General features: G+C 37.2%; 1 protein-coding gene across 1 annotated transcript in view; it reads left to right on the plus strand.

The window, feature by feature from the left end:
* Positions 1–2,801: 2,801 nt before the first annotated feature.
* cox10 (cytochrome c oxidase assembly factor heme A:farnesyltransferase COX10) overlaps positions 2,802–25,968 on the plus strand; it is a 41,357-nt gene continuing 18,190 nt past the window's right edge. The window contains exons 1-4 of the mRNA XM_082152310.1: positions 2,802–2,959; positions 3,620–3,762; positions 4,055–4,337; positions 4,688–4,812. Coding sequence (XP_082008436.1) covers positions 2,905–2,959; positions 3,620–3,762; positions 4,055–4,337; positions 4,688–4,812 — 606 coding nt within the window. The 5' untranslated portion in view covers positions 2,802–2,904. The remainder of the gene's footprint in view (positions 2,960–3,619; positions 3,763–4,054; positions 4,338–4,687; positions 4,813–25,968) is intronic.

Consider the following 25,968-nt stretch of genomic DNA (forward strand, 5'->3'; position numbering starts at 1 on the left):
GGAAACAAGTCATTTTTTAGCAGTGTTTTACATCATATTGTATATCTATTCCATCAATGCATGAACCCGACAGAAACCTGTCAATATATTTCAGTCACAGTCCCTTTGTTCATCTCATCTGTCTACTTTTCTTTCTCCTTGCCTTGAAAGAAAACAGTCTACCTCAAGATGCTACATTCTGCCATGATAAAAGACCACCACAGTGGATGAGACCTCTGTTTGTGTGTCCTGAAAAGCGCCGTGTGTTGAGCAGATCCATCCAATCAGGCTGCATTGTTCTGAAGCCCTTCAGGCCATCTGCTCTCAGGTTGGTCAATGCTGAAAACCTTGTGGGTAGCAGGATGTGCAGGCATGTCTAGCTTTATGACCTCTCATATCTTTAGTCTTTACCCCGTGGAGCATCTAATCTAATTATCACACACCTCTATATGACAAAAGTCATTGTAGGTGTCTATTCTGAAGGCTGAGGGCAGCACTTAGAAGAAGTCTAAAAGAACAAAGGGTGCAAGCATACTTGATTAGCATCCTTGGTTACAAATGGCACTTGAGGACACAGTGAGAATCATTACCACATGTTTACCATACTTGTGCTGTGTCCTTGCGGAGGCAATTCACAGTCAGCTCTGGTTTAACGCATAAGCGAATAACACATTTGACATAAATTCTAGTCTCTTTTTATAAATGATGAATATTTCTTGCTGATAATATGCAAGTGTACAATCAGATTTGTCACTATGGACATCAATTATAATAAACAAACAATTTCCTGATCTTATTTTCTCATCCTCGTTTTTCCATTCAATGCATTGTCAACAAGCACACAAATGATGTTATTCTTGGGGAATCAGATTACATGAATTGCTGCAAATCATGGAGCAAAATAATAATGAACACTGCTGAATGACTTTTTTTGTATTATTTATTTATATATACATATATATTGAAAAACTTTACATTAAAAAAAGAAAAATCCAGTTGATAACTAATTATTATAACATATAAAAGTTCTTCTGATTGGCTGTGAAACTTTTTTTTCATGACACTGGTTTGAATATTAGTTCAAGATATGCATGTACACACATGTACAAGATCTAAATCACATATAAAATAGATTGAAAATGCTCCGGGCTTTTACAGTCTTTTCATATACACAAAACCTACCAACACAAAGCATGCATCTCAAATCAAACCAGTCTCAAAAAGTGCACAGGGTCAAAGCTGCAATCCCGTCTTGTTGCTCAACTCCTGTCTGTGGGAGCTGAATAGAGCTCATGATCTGTGGCCTCTAGAACATACCGCTAGCATTGCTGACATTCATCAGAGCTGCATCTGGATAGGGGGTGAGATTAGATCATGTACAGTAATCTAGGAGAGGATGGGAGGGCTGGCCAGGAAGCGGCCATAATGAATGAGATGAATCAAGGAAATGGGTTTGGATGCAGTGTTTCAACCATCAGGCCTTTAATACTGGAGGAAGATATCCAAGATAATCAAGGAACGTCTGAGTGTATTTACTGATAAAATGGAAATTGGTCTTCTTAGTCGATCTTTAATACATTATGAACAGTGCTTTACGACACTATGAACAGTATATCTGTTGCTTCTACAAAGGGTGCTGAAGCAAGTCAGATATTGCAAACTACTGTATTGGTATTAGGAAATTATGAATCACACATGAGACGTGCAATAGGATAGAAGCCCATTGCAGTTCTGGCACGAGTGTAATCACAAACATAAATAATCGAGCAGGCGGAGAGGCTGTACGAAGGACAGGGAAGGGAAGAGAGGCACAGACCCGGAATGGACCATTTAGAGTTAAACAAATCCCATTTGTGCCACAGATTTAATGATGAATTTTATTTGCATTTTTTATTTAATATCAGGTGGCGGAGATTTCATAGAGAGAGAGAGAGAGAGAGAGAGAGAGAGAGAGAGAGAGAGAGGGGGGGGGGGTGTTTCAGATAGCGCTGAACACCGAATTGATTTCTCTTTTGAGTTTACTTGCCCTTGAACGGACACATGCACAAAAAATAATGCTAAAACTCGGCTAAATACCCGTCTTGGCAAGAAATTCTCTCTCTCATGGGCGTTTCTTCAACTAGGGGCTAGCCTTGTGAAGTTGAATAAAAATAAAACTTGTTCAAAAGTCTCGTAACACAGTCTCATAAGTTTAAATAATTTGTCTAGTTTTAAGGTCTGTAAGAGGACAAACTTAGATTACAAGATAAATTGTTAATATTTTACATTTTTCCGACCTGCAATGAACAAATGTCATTTCCACCACATCTCAATATACAGCTGTTAGAATAACTTGCACTCAAGAATTGTCTAAGATCATTTTTAACTAGTTTTACCAGTTTTTCCACAATGTACAATAATTATACATTTATCAATGAGATAAATGAACTGCCCTAAGGACCAAATGGTGAACTGTACACCTGTCATACTCTGACATTTAATATTGGTTTGGGTAAGAGCTTATTAGAAAATAAATAACTTGAATTTTGATATTAAGTAGAGTATGATCTCATAAATTGTGGATACATTTTTAATGTGCGATGAGAACCAAAACATTTTTTTTTTTTAAATGTGTGTGGTGGTGGAAATGACAGGGTGTTACTATATATAGACTTTTTTTTTTTTTTTTTTTGCTTATCCGAAAAAGGATCTGATCCGTGGCTCAAAAACCGTTGATACACTAGGATAGGATAGTCAAAAACCTGTAGTAGCCTACACTCACACACAGTACAGTACACTGCTCCGTGCGCGTGCTCAATCTGCTCGTGCTTTTCTACAGCAGGACACACGTCAGAGGAAACACTTTGCTTCTGTAAGCGAGGTCAAGATGGCGCGCTGCATAATGTGAAGGGGACTCAGCGGTAGCCGGTCGTTCGCCTGAAGAACATGTACAAAACACCATGTAGTAGACTGACGGGAGTCTGGAAATGCCTTCCATGTGGTATTAATAACTATGCTATGTTATTGAATCATATGTGATCTTTCGTGAATTTCCGGGGGGACGTTTTATAAGAATGCTAGCCGGTTAGCCTAGCCACTGAAGCGCTACTGCAGCAGCATGACCTTAAAATATCAACACAGTTTACATGATATGAACCGGTTTTTTAAGGAATTCCGTTAATAACATGCACTGACATTGATGTATAAGTACTTGTCTGCTCTATGCAGTGTATTTTGCTTGCGGCAAATCATCATTTGACTTACGTTGCCCATTATGTGAGATAGTTTAATGTTTATACATACTAGTGTGTGTGTGTTTATATTAGTCTTTATTTGTATATTGTCCATAAGCTGTTTATATATGAAGAACTGCTGTATTGGGTCCTGAGTGCTGCAGGAGTGATTTCATGTGATGATGCCATTTGTTGTTTGTCATGACGTCTGTAAGGCTGTCAGATACATGACCACTGGATTGACCAAGATAAAGCATATCTTAGTTTTAATTTTTTAGTTAAAAAATATCTTAACTTCATTATGTTTTATTTGTATAGAGGTAAAAATGCAGTTAGAGCTTACAACATTATTAGTATACATTAGTATAGGCAATTAGGCATTCATTAAAATAACGATTAATATGAAGTTATATCTTCTCTTGTTGAAGGTTTGGCAGGTGTCAATGTGCAGAAGAAGCTCATTGCAAATGCATCTAGGAGTCACATGAGTGCCAGGAGTCTGATTCAGCTCTGCAGGAAGAATCAAGCAGAATGGTTCACGTTCCAGCATCTCTGCTTTCTGAAGAGACAGGTAGGCTATGAAGTGCTACCTTTATATATGCATAATCATAAATATGCTGACCAAGACAATTCTGATCAAATATTATATAGACTCTAGTATAGACATTTAAGAATATTACCTCATTCTTTTTTGAGTCTGCTTTTCCATAATACCATTGCTGGTATTACTTACTTTAATTTTAAATTTATTGCAAAACATTTTCTAACAGAATTAACTGATGAAATTGAGAATTATCAAATTTGTGTATTCATGTTTTTTATATTAATATTTGTATTGATCTATTTCTTCCCTCTTCCCACAGTATGTAAAGAGCATAGGTGGTGTCTGCCAGAGAGCGAGCCCCAAGCAGGAGCCTGTCGCCTCTGCACTGGAGGATCGAGATGATTCGTTGGTCAGACAGGTTCAGCAGATCCCAGCCTTAGAACCAGGTACTGTGGTGCCGCCATGTGACTCGAAGAACCTCCAGGATGAACCAGAGGCGACCAGAGCAGCCCGCTTGGAGGCTCGGCAGTGGAAGGAGTCGAGGGTTGAATACAGTGATTTACCAGGGATTTACGCACGGCTCTCCAAACTTAAATTAACAGGTATAATATGTTTTTATATTTTGTATTAATGATATATTGTATGCCATATTGCAATAGAAGATACATGCTGTTAATTGAACATATGCCTTTTGCAGTAATCAAAGCTAAACTGCTGATCTCGAATTTCATGGAAAGTTCTAATCTTAAAAAAAAAGAAGTCTTGACATTAAGACTTGCCTAATGATTATTAAGTTTAATTGCTTTTTAATCATATAATCAGTAAAAAAAAAAAGTCTTAGCCCATGAAGTACTTTGACAGTTTTCATCCTTTTCCATCCGTTTGTCCAATTCTTGGTTGTAGTAACCATTTCAACTAAATCTTGTAACCTTACTTTCTCTTCCCCCTGTAGCACTTGTGGTTACTACGGCAGCTGCTGGCTTTGCTATGGCTCCAGTGCCCTTTGACCTTGTCACTTTTTTGATGGCTTCGGTCGGAACAGGTCTCTCTTCCTGTACAGCCAATTCCATCAATCAGGTCAGTCACCCCATGCACTTTCATGAAATAACTGCACACTCAGCAGAACGTGACTGGACCAAACACAACAGATAAAGCCAAGCGACCTGACATCCAGCTGGAATATGCTAGCAAGTGATAGACCATTTCATTGTGTGTGTGTGTATTTAAAGCTTTGCATGTCTGATCTTGTGTACTTTTATACCTGAAATTCATGGTACGTGTGGATACTGTGATTAATTAATCAAGCCAGAATGATTTTTGGATTACTGACACCTGCTAAGGGTCAATCTCACAAAGCATTTCACTCCTAAAATCTGTAGGGAATAAAATAAATATGTTTTGCCTAAATAAAGTATTATCTTCTATTAGGACCCTTAAGATTTTTTTTGTGTGTCAAAAAATTAATTTGAGAACAATTAACATATTTTACCGATTTGCGTTATTGTAACTCATTATTTTAATAAGAAAGTAATAATTAAAATATCAAAAAATTGATTATACTTCATAAATTATACATCCTGGTAGTGATTGTTGAACTGCCCTCACATTTTATTAGTTTTATTTAAAACGTTAAAATAAATTTGACTGTAATAGAATAAAAAATAATGCCATAATGAATCATCAATACAAATATTGAGAGACTGTAACAGACACATTAGGTCAAATCTGCTTAGTTTTGCTGAAAATAATCTTACAGTGCATTCTATTGCATTTATCGGTCCAAATAGTAGAAAACATATATACAAAATGTGTTTATTATTAATTATTAGGGCTGGACGATTTTGGCTAAAATCATAATCGCAATTAATCAAACAAGTTACCTCGATTACGATTATTGAACGATTATTTATTTTTTTAATTCGTCACTGGCAAGGCTTATACTGTAAATACGTTCATGGTTATTTTTTCTAATGAAAGAGTTAGGGATGTCCCGATACCACTTTTTCACTTCCGATACGATACCGATGCCGCAGCTTTGGCTATTTGCCGATAACGATATCAATCCGATATCTTTATTTTATTCTTGAACTAATTCTACTAATAATAAAATATATGGAAGCACTTTCCTCAATTAGCCACATAAAAACATCTCACTCAAATGGAGAACAAATACTTCTCCAGTATAGTCCACAACAGCAGCTGATAATGAAAGACTGCCACCCTTTATTCAAAAGGCCTTGAGATATGTTTGGTAAACTGAATGAATTTAAAATTAATTTGCTATATTTCAGATCAATATATTTGTTTCCTTAAAATTTAAATTAACTTTAACTTCTCATCTGAATTATAAATAATTTATTTCTGTATAAAATAATACTACCATTAAAAACATTTGATTTGATTTTTTAATCAATGTAGAATGTGTAACTTAAAAATAAAAAGATTAGTGCTCTGTTTTAGGACAAGAAATGAAAACCAATGCAATATGATGAATGTCCAAAAGATGAGATCATTTTTGCTTTTTGATAATTTGATTTTAAAAAATGTACACAGTGTGTGTGTGTGATTTTGGTTGGGTGACAGTTGTAGGTTACAGTTTGACAAGAGTTTACAGTTTGACAAAAGCACAATGTTTTACACAAATATAAGTAGGCTGAACACTTTGCAGTTTTAATGATGTCCTGTATGAACAAATTGACGTTGATGTTATAATGACGAATGATGTTTTTATGTTTCCACTGTTCGATCGCGCCCGTGCCTCTCTCTCTCTCTCTGACACACACATTCCAGCATTGCAATCTTGACATCGCAGCCTGTTCATTATGCTGCGTTCACAGCAAACGCGAATAGAGCGTCAAATTCGCGTCTAGTTCTACGCTTAAACATTTTGAATCCATTCGCGCGTCCAAAGCGAATAGGACGCGCGAGCGTTTGAAGCGAAATAGACGCGCGTTCAGGGACGGGGCGGAGTCAAGTGACTACACACGCGGTAATATGTTTTAAGGGGAAAGTACACACACAGTTGGCGGAAATATTAATAGGATTAAAAAACCGAAATAACCGACTTGGTAAAATTACGTCGGTTACAGGCTCTGAATTTCGGTTTCGATTACTTTTCGATTAATCATCCAGCCCTATTAATTATTGCTGTTCAGTTTTCTTGAGATTCACTCAGTTGCAAAGTGTACTGACAGCTTTGTAAGTGGATCAGTAATTAATTCTAAAATCAACTTACTGACTTGAATTGGACTGTGTACTGTGAAGAATTGTTTCTCTGTACTCTAGATACACTACTAGTAGTGGGTTTTACATTTACAGTAACATAAATGCACTTGCATAGTGGCTTTTATATTGGTTTATTAACCATAAATTGCAAAAGTAGATGTGACATCTAAAAATGTGATGGCCGGAGTTTGGCTAGATGTGATAATGCAGGCCCACGGCAGACCACATAAATCCTGTTGTAGATGGTTAGAAATGTATTAGCCGCTAGTTTTGGTACTTAACCTCAACTCTGCACAAGCATTCCAGCCAGAGTAATTGCCTACTTGGCGGTCTGTTGATTTTGCTATTGTTTTGCTTGTGTACAGCTAGATGGATGAAGTCTCATTGCAGCGTTGGCTTGACTTCAGGGAGTCCCGCAATGCCCAGCAGAGTTTCATTGTGTGTTACACAAACACGGGACACAAACAGTCGATATGGGCTCTCTCACAGTGCACTTTGTCGTTCGTTTAGAGAGAGAGAAAAGAAATCAGTGCTTAAGTGAGCCAATTGTAGAGTCTTTTGCATTCCACTCCTGCTGTGTATCAAAAAAAAAATACATTAGGCAAGATTAGCTGTGTTGCTCTGATGTTTTTCAGATGAAAGCATTTGCAGAGCTAGAAACCGAATGAAAAGAAACCGAGAGCGTGAGACGCACGTTGTATGTGCTCTGGTTTGCTCCATCCGTAATCAGCTTTCTGCTCAAAGAAGTGCACGTTCTGTGCAGTGAGGCTCTTCATGACTCAAGAGTAGGGCTGTGTATCGCCAAGATACGGGGGTTACAATATGATATATTGTGATTATTACAGTAAGAAAGGTGATATTTTGCAATATTTCTTTTTTTTTTTTTTTTAGGAAGAGGATCTAATTTTAGATGAACTGTCATAAAGAACACAAACTGAGCAAAAACTCGATTTAATCAATATCTGAATTTGCATATCACTAATTACTATTTTGTGAGATGTAAGTAAAGGGAAAATAGTTATATATATAAAATATATATAAATATATATATATATATATATATATATATATATATATATATATATATATATATATATATATATACACTGGAATCCTGCTTCAAAGGTTCACAGAATAGCAATTTTTTTTATTTCTCAAGTATTTAATAACAGAAAATGCATAGTCCACTCCATGAATGCATGATACTGTTTTTTATATATTTATTTCTGAAAACCTGCTAGCTATAAAGCATCTATATCCATTGTGTAAAGTCAAACATAATATCGCGCTATTCAATCTATATTTTCTTACACGTCAACTATACTGTGAACTATTAGTGAAGGCTGTTACATTAACCCCTTTCAACACCTGCAGCTCCTTGACCAAAACACAGGTGTGGCCTGTAACTTGTAGAAGGTCACGATCACACCACTGGCTCGACCTACTTTTAACAGGAAGATCCTACACTTGGCCCTTTTAACTCTTTAGTGGCAACATCTCTGCAGTGTGTTTACTCATTACCACGTTGTTAGATTAGCTTGACCTCATTGTGAGGTCACATGCTGGTGGCCTGTCATACCTGTGGACTTGATGGTGCAGAAACGAACAAGCAAATATTTGCTCCTCAGGTTGGACATGAATGCCATCAACCATTGGGTTTCTTCATAGGCCAGTTGTTTAATGACTGATTGCTAACCTTTTTCTGTGATCTGTCTACATCGCATAGGTGTGTGTTTAGTTGACAATGTTTCTGACTAGATTATGCACTTCTACCCGATTAGTCTCAAAAGGGTTGGTAAGATAAAAAAAAAAGTCGACTTTTTTGATCAAACAGTAAAAACAGTAATATTGTGAAATATTATTACAATTTAAAGTAACTATTTTCTATTTTAAAATATATTTTATTCATGTGATGGCAAAGCTCAATATTCAGCAGCAATAACTCCAGTTTTAAGTGTCACACGATCACATGATTCTTTAGAAATCATTCTGATATGCAGATTTGTAGCTCAAGAAACTTTTATTGTTAATAATGTTGGAAACTTCAAATTTTTTGGGTGGAAAAACATTGTTTTAGGAATATATATATTTTTTTTTTTATTGTACAGATTTTTTTGTTATAATGTAAAAGTCTTTACTGTCACTTTTGATCAAATTAACGTATCTTTGCTGAATAAAATATTCTTTAAAAAAAATACTGACTCCAAACTTTTGACCTGTTGTGTATTTTTATATTTTATGCAAGTTTTAAAAAATATATTTTTGCATAAAGAAAAAATATATTTTTAAATCCTCATCTAATAATCATGAATTTTCAAGTTTTAATTGTTCATTGATTAAAAGGTGTCAGAACCCTGCTGATTAGCGTGCTGAATAACAGACTGCACATTTGAATTGATGCTAAATTAGTAATTCATAGATGAGTTAAAAAACCATGGGGGGAAAACTTGGATAGGCATGAAACAAGGTTTAAAGAAATCTTACAGCGAAGAAGCCAACTCATTCTCCAAGTCATTTTTGATGTTATAAAGATGGGGAAAAGGTTGATTAGGTCAATTATACGTTTTTGCGCAGGGCTCACCTGCTCTTTAAGCGTGTTTAACAGTGAAACTGGTACAAGGTCCAAGAGGCTGAAGAGGCTGAGGTAATGGGCGAATATGGCACGAGTGAAGGTGGACAGATGGGCGCTCTGTAAATTTGTTGCGTTTGATGTGCCGTCTTTGAAGTTCTAATTGAGCAGGAACAGTGAGGAGGGATGGAGTACTTAGAACAGGTCCATCAATCATGTGTGCTTTTATATGCCAAAAAGCATGTTGGAACACAGGTATCAGATGTTAGTTTTATAATTTAAGTGGAACGTGGGTATTTCTGATGCATACTTTGGTATGCTGGGGTCTCTGCTGTCTAGATGGCCCTTTGACTTCCGCAAGTGTTTCTGAAGGTTCAGTCTGAGACTAATAGGCTTTCTGGGGCTTCAGAGGACATTTAATCCATAGGCTGCGGAGCAGGCTTTCTTGTGGCAAGCGGTTGGCATCTGCACGGAGTCTTCACTCCACACGTTACAGTATGGAAAGAAACCGTTTGGCCCCTCTGTCTCGCCTCCTACTCAAAGCTGTCGTTTGGTTTCGCATCCACTGATGTGTACATGCCATCATAATTTAGTTGCCATCATAGTAGCCTGTAAAGGTGGGCGGTCTGACCAAAATCATATATCACTTCATCACTTTAATAGGATAATATACTGTAATTATATTATAATAACACAGAACAAAGTTAAAAATGAAAGATTCAAAACCGTAATTCAAAAATTTTGACTGAATTCTGATTGGATGACTGTTTTCTTCAAAAAGGGCACTAAAATAGACTATAAGTCATTTGAATTCTGTGTTGATACAATGTTGCAGGTTTTGTTTGCCAACTGTACACAAACAAGCTCCACTTTCCATTGAACACAATAATTCATAATAACATAATAACATTCTTGTCTTTACTTTGATGCATCTCGCTTTGTATTTTCACATTATTCCACGTTTCATTGTTACCTTTGCACATAAATTATGTTTAAAGCAGTCTAGTTTAGCAACACCTTTACTAGCTGACACATTCGTTGGGTTATACCACCCAAAATGCTGTCAATACTGTAAATCAGACCCTGCTGAAAATGGCACTAATGACACCAAGGTCCTAGGTTTTAATCCCAGAGAAAACACTGGTAAAATGTCATGTTGGAGTTGCATTGGATACAATCATCTCCCACTAGAAATAAACATAATGCAGAGTGTATTGTTTTATTTGTAAGTGTGGATTAAATAGCAAGTTTTGGATGTAAATTACACTGGGTAGCTGATGGCAGATTTGTTTACGCTGTTCAAACACAGTGCAACAGAATAAGTGATAGAGTATACAGTCTGTCTCTTTGTTCCTGAAGCCTCAAGCACTTTTTAAAGTCTTAGAGCTCTGTGTGCATGCAGAAACTGTGACGTGATTGTCATCATATCTACTAGCAGCTTGTACAAAGACGAATTCCTGGTGTGTACTGTATACCCTATACAGTTTTACATTACACTTGGCTAATGAAAGTCGTTCTGATTTTATTGCATTTATTTAGAGTGCCGTCTATGCGATGAATGCTGTTCTTTCTCGGTGGCTTTGTGAAGATGAGCTTTTTTTGTTGTTTCATAGTAAAACCAAGCAACGCCACAAATCATGTGCCATGTGGTCATTGTAGGAACTCTCTGATCTTATTCTCCTAGTCCTGACTCATCTTGTGTAATGTGACAAGTCTTGGGCACACCCATACCTGGCGGTAACTGATCCCTGCTCTTAACTCATCTTTTTGGTTTTTATAACTCCAGAGAGGAAAATAAAAGAAGAATGACGTCCTTAGATGTGGTGCCAGTTTTTTTCCCCCCATTATAAAACATCCCTGCCACCCCCGTGCGGTTTGCTGTGATCAAAGATGATCCTTTTCAAGTTTGTAGAGTCCACTAAACATACGACAAACAAATCAAAGTTAAGGTGTATCCCGTTAAGCTCCGCTGTCTGAGGATTGAACATCAAACACCAAGCAGCTGATTTTTGGTGTATCAGGAGCCAGTCGAGTTCGTCTCTGTTTGTGTTTACTTGTGGCCATGATGAGATTTACTTTGAGACCAGAAAGACAGGCTTGGGAATGAGTGGATGTAGCTTTTAGCCTTTGGTTCCTTGGAGTATTTCCTGAAGTTACATTGCAATTTTGTGGTTTCTTATTTCAATGTAACCTTGTTTGGAAACTGTCAGGAATGCTGTAAAAACCCAGAATCCCCTAACAATGGCCATCCAAAGTTGATACTGCATTCTGCCAAGGGACACAATGTTCAGTTGTATCTTTATATTTCACATACAGTTACGTCTTTTGTGATTTTGGATTTAGACCTTTCAATAATACATAGGAAGAAAATGTTAGAAGTTTTTTTTTTAGTTTTTTTTTTTAGATGCATCCCCTGTCCTTCAATGGATGGACAAACAGGTTGTCATTTCCATTATATTTACATATACACTAGGTATGGTCGTGATCATGCGTACTCTTGTATTTAGGGAGCGGCGGTACTGACACATTTTACAAGGTAAGGTTTTTGTCAATGACTCTCAGGATCTGTTGCGCACCAAATCCATCGTCTTGTCAGTCATCTCTCTTTAGGCTGTGTGTCCACCAAAGAGTTTTTTTTTCCACGGCTAGCATATTTTTCTAATTATTTTCAATGGGAGCGCCGCGTTTTTAAAACGGCATGAGCATAACAAGGTGCTGAGCGTCTATTTCAAGCTGAAGCGCTGAGCACTTGCCATTTTTTACTGGTCGCCGAGAGTTAAAGTTGAATGTTCAACTTTGGGAAAAACGCAGCGCTCATCACTGTCACTTTTTACACAACCGTCCAATCACAGTGGAGGAGGGGCGGGACAAATACCACACCGATCGACCGCCACATCTTGTATAGTAACAGTACAAATTAATTTTAAACGAGCCAGAGCAAATATTTTAAATTGTATCGACATTTTTATATAGAGACAATACAGAAACAAACTACAGTATTTGTGAAATGAGATTCTAGGAACACTTGCGTAGATATTCCAGATCATAGCAAGCAAAGCGTCTCACCTGAAAAAAACGCTACGCTGCCAAAATGCTCTCAAGCGCCCACAACTAGGGGTTTTCAGCAGACCAGACACCTAGTGTTTTCAGCTTCAGCTGGCTAAAAAGGGTTTGGTGGACTCGCAACGTGATGATTGAAACCTGATTCCTGCTGCGACTGTGCAGTATAGAGCAGATCAGACACTTTCAGTTTATAATTGTACCGTCCATTGTTTGACTGAACTAAATGGTTATTTCTATAAAAAAGCAAAACGACAGTGGGGGCAGTGCTGTGGTGCCAGGTGGCCAAGTTATGTAATCAGTGTACAGCCGAACAATGTGTAACACCGGTAACACAGACTGCCGCAGCAAGCCTAATATACACTACTGTTCAAAAGTTTGGGGTCTGTACAATTATTTTTTCTATTGAAAGATAATCAAATACTCTAATGCTTATGCTACTCAAATACTCTTATAGAAATAAGTCTCTCATGCTTTCCAAGCTTACATTTATTTAATCAAAAATACAGTAAAAAATGTTGTATTGAGAAATGTTATTGCAATTTAAAATATTGTTTTATTTTAATGTTTTAAGATGTAGGCAAATTTATTCCTGTTATGGCAAAGCTAAATATTTATGCCACATTCATAAATCATTCTAAAATTCTGATTTCCTACTCAGGAATTATTTATTTAATTATTATCAAACGTGTTAAGTGCTTCTTTAAGTGTGAAAACCATGATAGATTTTACTTGCGTTAACCCAGCACACTCTTAATCTGCTATTGTGATGATGTAGCTTTGGGGTCAGCCTAAATAGAGCTTCATGGGTGTTCTGTTGATTGCTATGAAAACTTTACCCTGAATTCCACTTAATTTGATAATTGAGTTAAAAGAGGCTTTTTTCCCCAAGGTAACGGTTAAATATCGGCAGTCGGGTGAAGGGGCCACAGCAAAGAAAATACTTTTTGTGCAGCCTCTGACCAACGAGGACACAGTCACATTTTTCCCACCACCTTTTTTTTGTGAGGTGTCAACTCAGTGTTGTTTTTGTAAATCCTGTCCTGGTATTTGAGGGGTGGTTTTGTGTCATATCCCCTGTTGAGATAGACGGGTGTGAGTGTGCGGTGGGTCGTCAGAGGATGGCATGCACACTAGAGCATCAACAGCGTCTGACAAGCCGAAGAAAAACACATCTAATTCCCTGACCCCCTTCTCTATGCCTCACCTCGCTTTTGTTGCCTGTCTTCTTTTAGGTATGTGCAAAACTACCTATTAGCGTCAACTAGTGGGTGTGTTGTTTGAAAAACTAGACAGTCTTAAGAAACCCTGTGTAATTGGAAAGACTTAGGTTCAGGTCCACACGTTTCTTAAAGTAATAATATTAATAATACAGTTTTAAATAATACAGGATTATTATTATTATCAATTATTATGTTTTATTATACATGTATGGATTATGAAATTACCTTTTAATAATAATAATAATATATTGTTCTTATATTTTTAAGTTTTATTCCATAAATTATATGTATTTTTAATTGATGTACCCCTATCATGTCATTTTTGTCAGACTCCTCAACATATTTTGTTGGAATTAACTGCTTTAAATGCCACTAGGCAACGTTTTTATTAAGAAAGTTCTCTAATGGAGGTTTCAAAAATGTTCACCAGGAACAATCCTAAATTATTTATCAAATATTGAACTGAAAAATCTCATTTAATGTCTTTTACAATGATGTTATAATTATGAGTTGTTGTTTTTCAAAACTAATGTTTGTTAGCGCTATTTGTTTCTTTTAAACTACATCAATCTTGCCATGAAAATAGCCATATTGTTATGTTACTGTTATGGCAATAAAAAAAAAGTTTTTTTTAAGTCTTACAAATAGTTTTGATTTAACAATTTAATTGTCTGTTTTTTTCATCTATTATAGGTATGATGATTAATTTGTACCCAAAAGTGGTGGAGTTTGTACTTATACTAACAACAGAAACATGAAACTCGTCAGGAGGGTTAAGAGTTATTCTGACATTTTACATTTTACATTTACATTTACATTTATTCATTTAGCTGACGCTTTTATCCAAAGCGACTTACAATTGCTATATATGTCAGAGGTCGCACGCCTCTGGAGCAATTAGGGGTTAAGTGTCTTGCTCAGGGACACATTGGTGTCTCACAGTGGATTCGAACCCGGGTCTCTCACACCAAAGGCATGTGTCTTATCCATTGCGCCACCACCACCCCTATCCCCTAGCGAATTGCTGACAGTTAATGATCTCATCTCTTTGTTGAAGTTGAAGATGTGAGCAGAATAAAACCTGAGTGCAATTATACATGATTATTTAATCATCTTAATAGCCGCATCCCATCACAGTAGCTTGAATTTTGGACCTTTTTGCAGTGAAGTTAATCATCTCAAAAACATTTAAACATGCTTTCGTAGTTAATTCTGGGGTTTCTATGTTGAAATGATCTTGGAAATTCCCGCTGATATTAAATGATCTAAACCTTCAGGACGTTCTGCACCTTCTACTTCAATTGACGAGCTCTCAGGAGATATTCAGATGCAAATTTAAATGCGTGACTCTCGAGAAGCAGCATATCAAATCCCCCTTTGAAGTAATTTATGGCTCTGTAAAACATTCATTCCTGTTGTGTCCCTCGTTTGATCAGGGTTGTACAAGTGCTTAACATCCCTGTTTCTGCTTCCCTTAATAATGTTAATTGTAATAGTTCACAGAATTGCTGATTTTGAAAAGAAAGCAATACAATCAAAAATGATTTTACATCGGCTTGTCATTGTTATGTTTTTGCATCTATTCAGACGGATTGTGTCTTCTCTAAGGATTCCGCTATGAATTTTTCATGCATAATCTATAAAGAAAAACGTCTTGGATAAGGGACGACCTAACTTCATCGGATCAACTAGAACAGGACTCATCACAAGAAAACCAAGTAATCACATCTCCATATCTGACAGCATAGAATGTTTTTTTGGTTTTTTTGCATAGGGGTTCCTGTAGATGGGGGAACCACTATCCCATGAGGCTTCTTGTTCTGACTGCAGGCATCTCACCCTTAATCTTGTGTGGCATAGACAGTAGAGTGATTGTCGCCTGCTTGTAGTTTCCATGCATTTTTAAAATCCATATTTGCATGCGTAGGGTGGCTGCTTCAAAAGCAATGTACTGTAACCGAGTGAGAGCGAGAGAGAAAATTGGAAGGAAATACTGGAACATAAAACATGATCATTAAGAGGAATGAACGGCTTTGTTTATGTTTTGATGACTATCATTAAAATCTAACGTTGATTTAGTCTCAAAATTGTTTTGCATCTTGAAATTACCCTTTCAGAAACACATCTTGCATATCTGTATGAATTTTGGTTGCCAGCGAACACTTGCTCAGCAAAGCTGAATTTACAGCATCATTACTCCAGTCTTCAGCGTCACATGATCCTTCAGAAATCATTCTAATATGCTGATTTGCTGCTCAAGTAACATTTGCTATTTTCAGTGTTGATGTATATATTCAACCCATTACTATTTGAAGTCTACCTCATGTTAGCTGACAGCGTCTTTCAAATATTAATTTGGACCACATGTCTAAAGTTTTGGGATATCTGTGAGTTGTAACTCCTCCCTCTCTGGACACAACTGTTAAAGCTCTGGCATTCTTGACAGCTCTTTCTGTCCCTCAGGACCTGTGTTACCATCGTTCTTCACATTAGGGGTCTTGCGCTGCTTTTCAGAACCTCTGGAGGAACCATAAGTTGTAACCAGATGCCCCCTAAGACATCACACCAGCCCGTCTCATTTTGAAGCACCCCATTCTGCAGTTTTATCTGTTGCCCCTTGAGATGCAGTGACAGATGATACATTTTCAAACGGGTTGCAAATTCCACCGGCATGACGACATTGTGGTCTGTAGTTTTACTGCCACTGCATCCTCAAAGCAAGACCGGCTGGCATTAGAGCGGCTCTTTAAAGACGTCCTGTTCTATCCTTTTTCCTTTTTAATGTTATAGCTTTTTTTCTTGCATGGTAAGACTCCAAAACCTCAATGACAACTCTGTTAAGATTGCCCAAAATATGCCAATGATGCTTGCTTAGGGGTTCATGCTGCCCTATATCAATTATTTATGAATCTTTTTTATCTGTCGGTAATCACATTAGTTCCACCGTACAATGTGACCAGCTCCTTGAAAGTGCATTTTTGCCGTCCTGGCGAATGAACGCTTAAAGCGAGACCACCTTTTTTTCAGAGGTGAAAACGTGTCTGAGGAAGGAATTAACACCAAGGTGATCCCTCCATTTAATAGATGTTTAAATTAAGAGCCTGTTTTAACACTTCTTCTTTAACAATAGGGATGAGTCACCTCAGCTTTCTTTTCTGCCATAAGCTTTGAATCCATTGGGGAGGGTGGCGTGAAAAGACAGACTCTTAATCAGTGGGTGATCTCTGATCAGATGGCACGGTGGCACACAGGCTGTTCAATGGCCTATTTCACGGTGTTCAGGATAAGAATGAATATTTAAACAGAGGCAGTCGTTTAATAGTTAATTTCCCCAGTCTCGGTGATCCGTAGGGTGTCAATCTATGTCAAACTGTACACTATGGGATATTATGCCACAGGCTCCATATGGACACAAGTGCTTGAGCTGTGGCATTGTTCTAGTAAATGTCAGCTACAAAACATCGTATTGTCACATGGAATTTGATACCTTAATTTGTTCTCCAGTTAGGTCGGGTTTCATTTTCTTTTGCGTATTGAAATAAGAGAAGCATATGAAGGATATTACATACATTTTTTGCCGTTAGCGGCAACCAGGCTGTTTACGGAAGAGTCTACGAGATGAAGACTTTGCACATAATTTGAAGAGTTCAGATGCAAAAGCCTCTAAGTGCCATATGAAATTTTCTTCTAGAATGATAATTTTTATAAAGCTTGTATATTTAAGTTCAGTAATTTCACTTAAATGACAATTAATAGGTCATTTTTATTGCCATTTAGGGGAAATTATTGAACTTAAATATACAAGCTTTATAAAAAGATCATTCTAGAAGAAAATTTCAGATGGCACTTAGAGGCTTTTGCATCTGAACTCTTCATTTGTTACCTTTGCATCTCATTTTTTTTTCTTTGAACATACACGCATTAATAGGGATGCACCGATATTATTTTCACCAATGTAACAGTATGCATCACTGTACATTACTGTCAGGCACTAAATAACCCATGATAACCCCGCAGAAACCCCTGTAGCTTTCCAAGAATAACTTTTCTCAAAAAGCACATGAATAAAATATCATGTAATGTTACAGATCACACCTTGGCAATATCAACATTTGCATGTCATGCGCACTGCAGCCAGTTTATCGTGGCTTGATGTAAATTCTTTGTGGGTTAGGGGTTGCTTAAAGGTCTTGCCAAATGAATGTCATGTCATGGCGATACAAATTCGTTTACGTCTTCAGAATCACAGTTTTTCTTTTGGAAAGGATAATCTGCTCCACTGCTGTCAGTTTTGATATTCCTTGACCTTATATGAAGTCTAAAGTCATGGTCAGGCCAAAAAATTATACTTTTTTTTTGGCTTGTATTGTGCAATAGCTATTGCCTTTCACCTTCAGGCATGTTACATTTATACAGGGTTTATCTTGCATTCTGATGAAGTGCTAGTCATAGTGGGTTTTGTTGTCTTGAGCAATGGACAATTTTGTGTTTCTCTTTTGGTCAGCCTTGGGCTACTGTGTATTTATTCAGGCTTTCAAGCTTTTGTGGGTTTGCTGGTGCTCTCGTGGTTTATGTCTTTTCTCATGGTCCTTGTGTTTGTGGTTTAGGCATTCACCCTTGCGAGACTTGTTTGCATGTCTGAGGCTTCATTGACTTCACATGTCACCAGCCACACAGGTAGTCAAAGACAGACTGGATCTTGACAAAAGAAAGACAACAAACCTTCCCCAGGGGATTCACTCCGTGAGATGGAGCTGCGCATCGTCGGCGCGTTTGATCAAAGGGGTTTTCACACAGCACCGGCACCCTCGCACGCGAGATGTCTCACCCCGCTCTCATCGCTTTATCATCCTTTTATTTACCGCAATCCTCTCAGATGAGTACACGTCAACACAGAGGAGAGCTTGGCAGGCGGTTCATGTACATATTAGCAGAGGTTACAGGTCTAGACATGGTTCTGCTATTACACGGTCTTTGTTGACCAATTAATCAACATTCAGTGGATCTCAGTAAATTCAGGGGAAACACCCATGTTAGGCAGTTTCTGGTGATTAGGAATACCACAAATGCTGAGATAGATGTGGAGGCAGTTCCTTTGGCTAATTTGTCCATTATGCAATTCTTGATGCTACACTCATAAAAATAAATGTTCCAAAAGAGTGTTTTTCATAGAAATGCTATAGAACAACCATTTTTGGTTCCCCAAAGAACATTTTAGTGAACAGCTCCATGGATGTTAAAGGTTATTCATAGATGCCTATAAAGAACATTTCTTTTTAAGAGTGTAAGGAGAGCTTTGGTCATCTTTGATCAACCAGAATATTGTTTTATGCACTTTTGAGGCTGAAGTTCATAAATGCAATGTGTCATAATGACATTTCAGTTTAGTTCCCTCTTATACTCTCTCTTTCCATGTTTCCTAGCACATTCATTAACATTTTCAGGTGAATAATTTAGTGCAAAAACTCAATGATAATAGCACACACTCATGTTGGATAATGAAGACTGTTCATTTCTAATTATATATGATCATTCTTTTAAATGATCTTTTTTTCTAAATGGGGTAAGAAGATACAGCCATAAATCTGGATGTTGAAAACCCCTCAAAACCCATATGTGCCTGTATGAACTGCATCTTCCTTGTGTACTAGTAGAAGAGCAGATAGTGGATATGTCTAAATTAGCTGCTGCTATTTTTGTGATTTCTATTTGGTTCCAATGTTCTTGCTTAGAACAAAATGATAAAAAAAATTAGGTGTTTCATTTGTAGCCTGTATGCTGGTCCGAGCTCCTAAACAACATTGTAATTTAATGTAATAGTGGGCAGCAAAAATATTGGAGGAAATTGAAATTAAGGGTAGTAACACATGTCATTTGAAGAATAATGTAATCTTAGCAGTAATTTTCTTGTTTACATCAGTGGAGCATTTATACATGACTGATGCACATAACTGGTGTGCATGTGTGGTATAAATAAATAAATGTAAAATTTTTGGGGACAGGGACACATTAAGATATTGGAGTAGGAGTTTTCTCCATCTCTGGTAAGATAGCAATCATGATGATAAGTGTGTTCATTAATTATTGGTTACAACGGATCGCAGTTGATCCGTGATTCGTACGGACCAGGCCCCACGGTTCGGCACGCATGTGATTCGGGAATTAACTGAGTTTAACCATCATAGATTTGTTTCAAGACCGCGCTTGAACACCGAATTGATTCCTCTTTCAAGTTTACTCGCGCTTGGACGGACACATACACACAAAATTAATTCAAAATACCCTTCTCGGCAAGTATTCTCTCGGTTATGTCATAAGTGAACAATTGAGGAAGAAACCAGATGTGTGTCAGTATATTCTGTCCATGCGTTCGGTCTTAAAGTGAGAGCAGCCTAATATTCCTGCTGTTGTCTGTGTTATTAATGTTAATAAAATAAAAATAAAATACAGCTTTAACAAAGATGAACCTATATTTAATTTAGTTCACATAGTGAACAAATGAGATTTAGAGTTTAGTAAGGGAATTGTTACCTGTCTTTTTCAATAAACATTATTTAAAGTGATGTAAGATGATCAGTGGTGAGGCGAAGCAATTTAGACTTTTTAGGGTGTAAAATATAATGCATGCATTTGGTGCTTCAGTATTTGACTTCTATGAAAATACAACTGTTTTTCTTTGTCTCAACAGGGATATAAGGTTATTCACATATTTATTGTGTTCTCATTATGTATTGCGCCAAGTACTTATTGGCAGTATTGTTTTTACCCATTTCAAAGGAGTTAGCTGGTTAAAACTAGATGTTTACTAAGTCTACTTTTATTTAAACCCAGATGGATGTAGAAGCCAACAGCAATATGAACTCTGTCTGTTTAGTACTGGGATGCATTACTAATTAACAAAAGCTGCCCTGTTAGCACCATGCGCACAAGCTAGTGTTGAATGCTAATTGTAAGTTGGAGGAGTTGGTTGCATGCAGAGAACTGCCAATGCTACACAATTACAATGTAATGATGACTAGGCATCTCTAAAGTGTTGCGTTGCCATTGAAATTGAAATTGGACGTTGCCCCAGTAGCAAAACATAGGATTGATAAAACCAGTGAATTATCCTGCTTCAAACTACACTTGACTCATTTTAAAGGTGGTACATCCCTCTAACCTATTTAAAGAGTTTGCAAATGCACACACTTAGGGTTTAAATTGATCAAAAGCCACAAGTATGCGATTCAGTCTCCCTCATCAGCTTGACATCCGTTGTTAAAGCTCACTTTGCTTTTTTGACATGCAATGTTTTGTCATGAAACTGTGTCTCTTTTGGCTGACTTGAGTGGTATAATTGTTGATTTCTGTCTGTGTATGTGGTTTAAAAGGTGTGGTAGTGATTTTTAAGCGGAAGAGGCCATTGTTAGACTGTGTTTTTAGAGCATGACTCACCTGCTGGTCTGTCTTTGTGGTGATACTTTGTGACTCCAGACAAGCTCTGAGTCGATGTCTCTTTCTCACATGCCACTCTGAACTATTATTAGCCAAGGGGAAAAAAAGCTTTTATTAGAAACATTGTCCCATTCAATGTACACACAGATAGCTAGGTATTTACTACTCAACATTCCTTCTTGACCTTCTAATTAGACTCCAGAGTTTTAAAGTCTGAAGTCTTGAATATGTTTCAATATTTACAATATTCAACTGTCAGTCATGCTATAAATTGTATATATTTTCAGGCTGGTTCATCTAATGCGTAGGATGTGCAATAGATGTTACGATCAAAAATATGGTTTTTAGCTGAAAGGGGAAATTTTATTCCTACAGCTGCCATATTAAGTGTTACAATTCTTCAATAATTATTTCTGCAATTAACCATCTCTTCCTCTTTTTCTAAATGTTATAGCATTAAAATAAGTTCCCATTTGCACCAAAAAAAGCATCTTTGTTTATTTTATTTTATTCTGCTTTATTTTCTCTGTGGACTGTATTTGCAACTAGACTGTTCTCTTATCTAGAGATTTGAAAGGAAATCCCCTTTCTCATCACTTGCTCTCTTTTTTCAGCTCTTCGCTAACTTGTGCATGTGCTAAGTCGTTCCTGTGATCTTTGCAGATGTGACTTCATGAAGCTTCTTTGGGATTAAAGCATAACAGTGAGCAGGATTGGCTTCATCTCAGTGTGTTTAGAAGAAATGATTTTCCCAACTACATGTCAAATGCAGATGTATTCGCCCTCTTTAGTGTGATGCATTGGCTGTTGCATTTTTGGTTTCTCGTGTCTTTCATTTGAAGTAAAGGCAGTGTTCTTGTATCTATCATCTTTCTGCCTCTTATTCATGGATGACACTTAAGAACACTTTTCCCGTATTTTCCTTTTCCATGTTTTATATCTAAATATTCATTTGGCAACTGTTTCTTTGAGTTAAATTCTTTGAAATTCTTCCACCACTTTCTTCGTTCCAAAGCCGAAAGGGTTTAGAATGCCAATCCATTTCTTTTATTTGCTCGTTTTGAAAGGTTTTCTGTCTTTTATCTGCTGTTTCACTTAATCCAGAGAACACAAAAGCACAAAACAGCCAGCTGTCGTTGGTTTCAGGACGCTGCTCTCATTACAGGCAGGTGATGAAAGCATTTTCGGGTTTCTCCATCCATTGGGGGGGATCGGCTATGCTATGCTGTCCTTTTCCTCACATCAGTGGAATCTACCCACTGGCTCTTCAACACGTTGCTTATTGATTTCATGACAGTGGTGTACAATAAAACAAATTTTAAAAAAGCCTGTTTGATGAATATTGGATAATTTCATCAGATTACAGGAAATGCAAGGACTACAAGGCTGGAATCAAAGTCCAGGTTTGTAGTTTGCATCAATTGGCTAACCATTGGGTAAGTCTCTTGGGCATGTTCTGCAACACAAAAAAAAAATTGTCCTTGAGATTATGATGCCTATGCTTAGGCCTGGGTATCGAGTTCAATTTTAGGCACCTAACAAATTTCCTCTATAGAGTATCAAAAAATCTCTTGTCATTCGGTACCAAAATTTGATACCTAAGGGTTGCATCCAGAGACGTGGCTCACATTTGAGGCTGTAGTGTGTAAGCGTCCCAACCCCCATAGATGTGGAAAAGTTATTATAAATATTTGTGACAAGATAATGGCTGCCAAGACCGGCATTCACAACAAATCTGATGAATCACTTGACAGTGCACGGAATAAACTTAAGAGCAGAAAGTTACTCCGTCTTTGACTGCAAGAAAAACTGGAGCACGTCACAAATGAACCGAAACATGGCGTATAGGCTATTTGCCTCGAAGACATGAGAAATAGGCTTATAGAAAGCTTGAAATGTCTACATTTAAGCGAACCAATTCGAATCGAAAACAAATACTCTGATTATGTAATCCAAATGAAAGGTACATTTCTCTCTATACTGTGGAGATGAGTCAGCAACGTCAACTTTATCTTTGCAGCCAACACTGACTCAGAAAACACTAGTTTATTAATAAACAATTAAAATGTCTCCTTGCTATTTTTTCCCGACACATTCATAATCATTAGGCTGCTTTTGCCAGTGCTTTGCGGCAAGCTTTAAGCGTGCGCTTAAAGCGAGGCATATATTCCGCCCCCAGTGGCCTAAATGAGTCATTGAGACAAAAAATTAGCTTCTTTTTTTTTTAAAGCTAATATGTAATGTAATCTTGTTAAAACAAATTTCATAAAATTGGTATTGAAAAAAGTATAGTTCAGAAACCGGTATCGAAGTCAAGGTATTAGTATTGACACCCAGCCTTAGTTCTGCTTATGATTTGCAGATTAACCATATCCTGTGTGTGGCTGAGCTTTTGAGGTTTATGGAGGATAAATTAACCACCAGACCTTTTAATTTATTCCCAAAAAAAGCCCAAAGGTGGCTAACCTCAGAACGTGTGGGTGATACGCAATGCCACCTAGCATCCTGGCAGTTGATTTCTTTCATGTGCCATATTGACCATTTTTCACATCTTTCTTTGATTCTTACTGTCCACTGTCCTATGGCGGGTCCCGTTTCCCTCCATCGTTCCATAGCGAAGCGTCATTCTGTCGTCCCTGCTAATCTGTTTTCTCTCTGACAGGAACCATTTTGTTTCTTTTAATGGCGACAGATGGTTGACGACTTACTCAGAGGACTTGACAGCAGAGCTAACAGCCTGACATTACTTTCGACAAGCTTGACTAGGGGATGAGAAGAAGAGCGGAAAGGGTCTCGAGGGCCGAAGGCATGAAGCGAGAGCAGACAGAGGTTGACAGGAACTTTGCACGTAGTCAAGCTCTTCAAAACCATCCTGCTTCCATCTGTTAGTATAGAAGGCACCGTTCTTCAGGCATGAATAATTCAAATACTTCTCCAATGGTGCCTTGATGGTTTCAGAATGGGTCCGAATAGATGAGCGGCCTTTTTCTTTTTTTTCTTCTTCTTTTTTTATATATACAGAGGTTAATCTGAGGCCCCCATTAAAACAAGACTTGCATCTTTAACTCAATCCATGCCCCATCTGTCAGAAGCCTTCGGGCTAATAACAGGGTTGGTTTCTATGGATGCTGCTGCTCGGCACCCTGTCATATGGGTTTGAAAACCACAATTAGTGTCTGCTTTGTAATTACCAACTTTAATGCTGGAAGAGGATGGTGATCAAATCCAAGTTTGTTGGAGCTAGAGCCCTTCAGACAATCATCCATGTCTAGACCTCCAGTTTTTTGGATATTTACTTGGTACAGACCAGTTTTGACAGAATACATATGTTCTTCTCTCATTATTTGGTCTTCAACATGTTCTTGTCTACTTGCAGTGTCTACATGCATTAAATCAGATTGGAATGGCCGTCTTGAGCAGCTCAGCTGTCATACTATCCCAGCAAATTATAGTGTAACTGGTAAATTCAGTGTGCTGGATATCTTGGATACTAGTGATTCACAATGTATTGGTCAGATATATTGATAAATCAAAGTTTTATTTGTTTATTTTAATTTTATATATTATACATATTTAGATCATTTTAATGTATTTCTCATTATGTTGATATTGGTACATCTATTTATTTATTTTAATAATTATGTATTTATTTATTAATTTAATGATTTAACTTATTGTATTTTTTTAACTGAACCTAAAATCACTTTCCACATTTAAAAAAAAAAATTGTATGAATTTTATAATGTTATTTTACAGTTATTTATAGTTATTTTTTAGACAAAATAGGATTGGTTTTGACCAGAATTTTAATATCAGTGCCATCCTCTAATCAATAGCTGTTCTTGCCTGCAATCAACTCATTCCTTCATTTTCCCTTCTTGATGTCTTTTCTAAGTTGTACAGACAGAAGTGTTGGGATGTGAAAAGGAATCCTAATTATGGAATGCAAACACTGTTTTGGGGTCTTGGTGTTAACGGCAGCATGTGGTTTTTACAGAAAGATAGATGCAGTTGCAGTAGAGAAAAGATCTTATGACCCATGTCCAGACATGTCTAAGCACTTACCGCAAACTGCTGATAAAGAAAAGAGAATAAAACAGTCAGGCAGATTAGACATTGAAAAGAGTTTCTATAGGTGAAATAGCACTAGGAATGTGTGTATGCTTTGCGTGTTATGCTTGAATATTTGTCTGGCACAAAATCTCTTCTGCTCAAAATCTAACATCCCCGCCTCACGGATCATGCAGATGGGAGAGGGTACTGACATTAACATTTTGATAAGAAAACCAATTCTTTCGGATGTCCATTGCTGTGATGGCTTACTGAAGAATGTTTAGTCTTATGTCACATCTTTGTTAACTTATGTTGAGGTGGAATGTTAAAAGTTCAAGCAAACCGTGTCCATCTGAAGTGAGCCAGCCTCTTGAGAAGTAAACTTAGATGTCTGTTGGCAAGAATGTTTAGAGGAAAAGTGCATTTCTGCCACAGGTTGTTGATGGCGACAAATTCAACACAATGGAATTGGGGCGGTAGGAAATGGATTTCAACCTCTATAAAGATATAAACTGTAGGTCTGTATGTAAACACTTAGTAAGCATGCATTTGCAAGACCGCTTTTCTCATGTGCCTTCTGCTGTCACACACAGCTGGAAACACCAGATATAATCTAAACACACACTCATGCGTTCTTGTATAAACACATGCTTGCTTGACGTCCTCACA

Source organism: Leuciscus leuciscus (assembly GCF_965113295.1).
Source record: "Leuciscus leuciscus genome assembly, chromosome: 21".
In the NCBI taxonomy this organism is placed as follows: domain Eukaryota; kingdom Metazoa; phylum Chordata; class Actinopteri; order Cypriniformes; family Leuciscidae; genus Leuciscus; species Leuciscus leuciscus.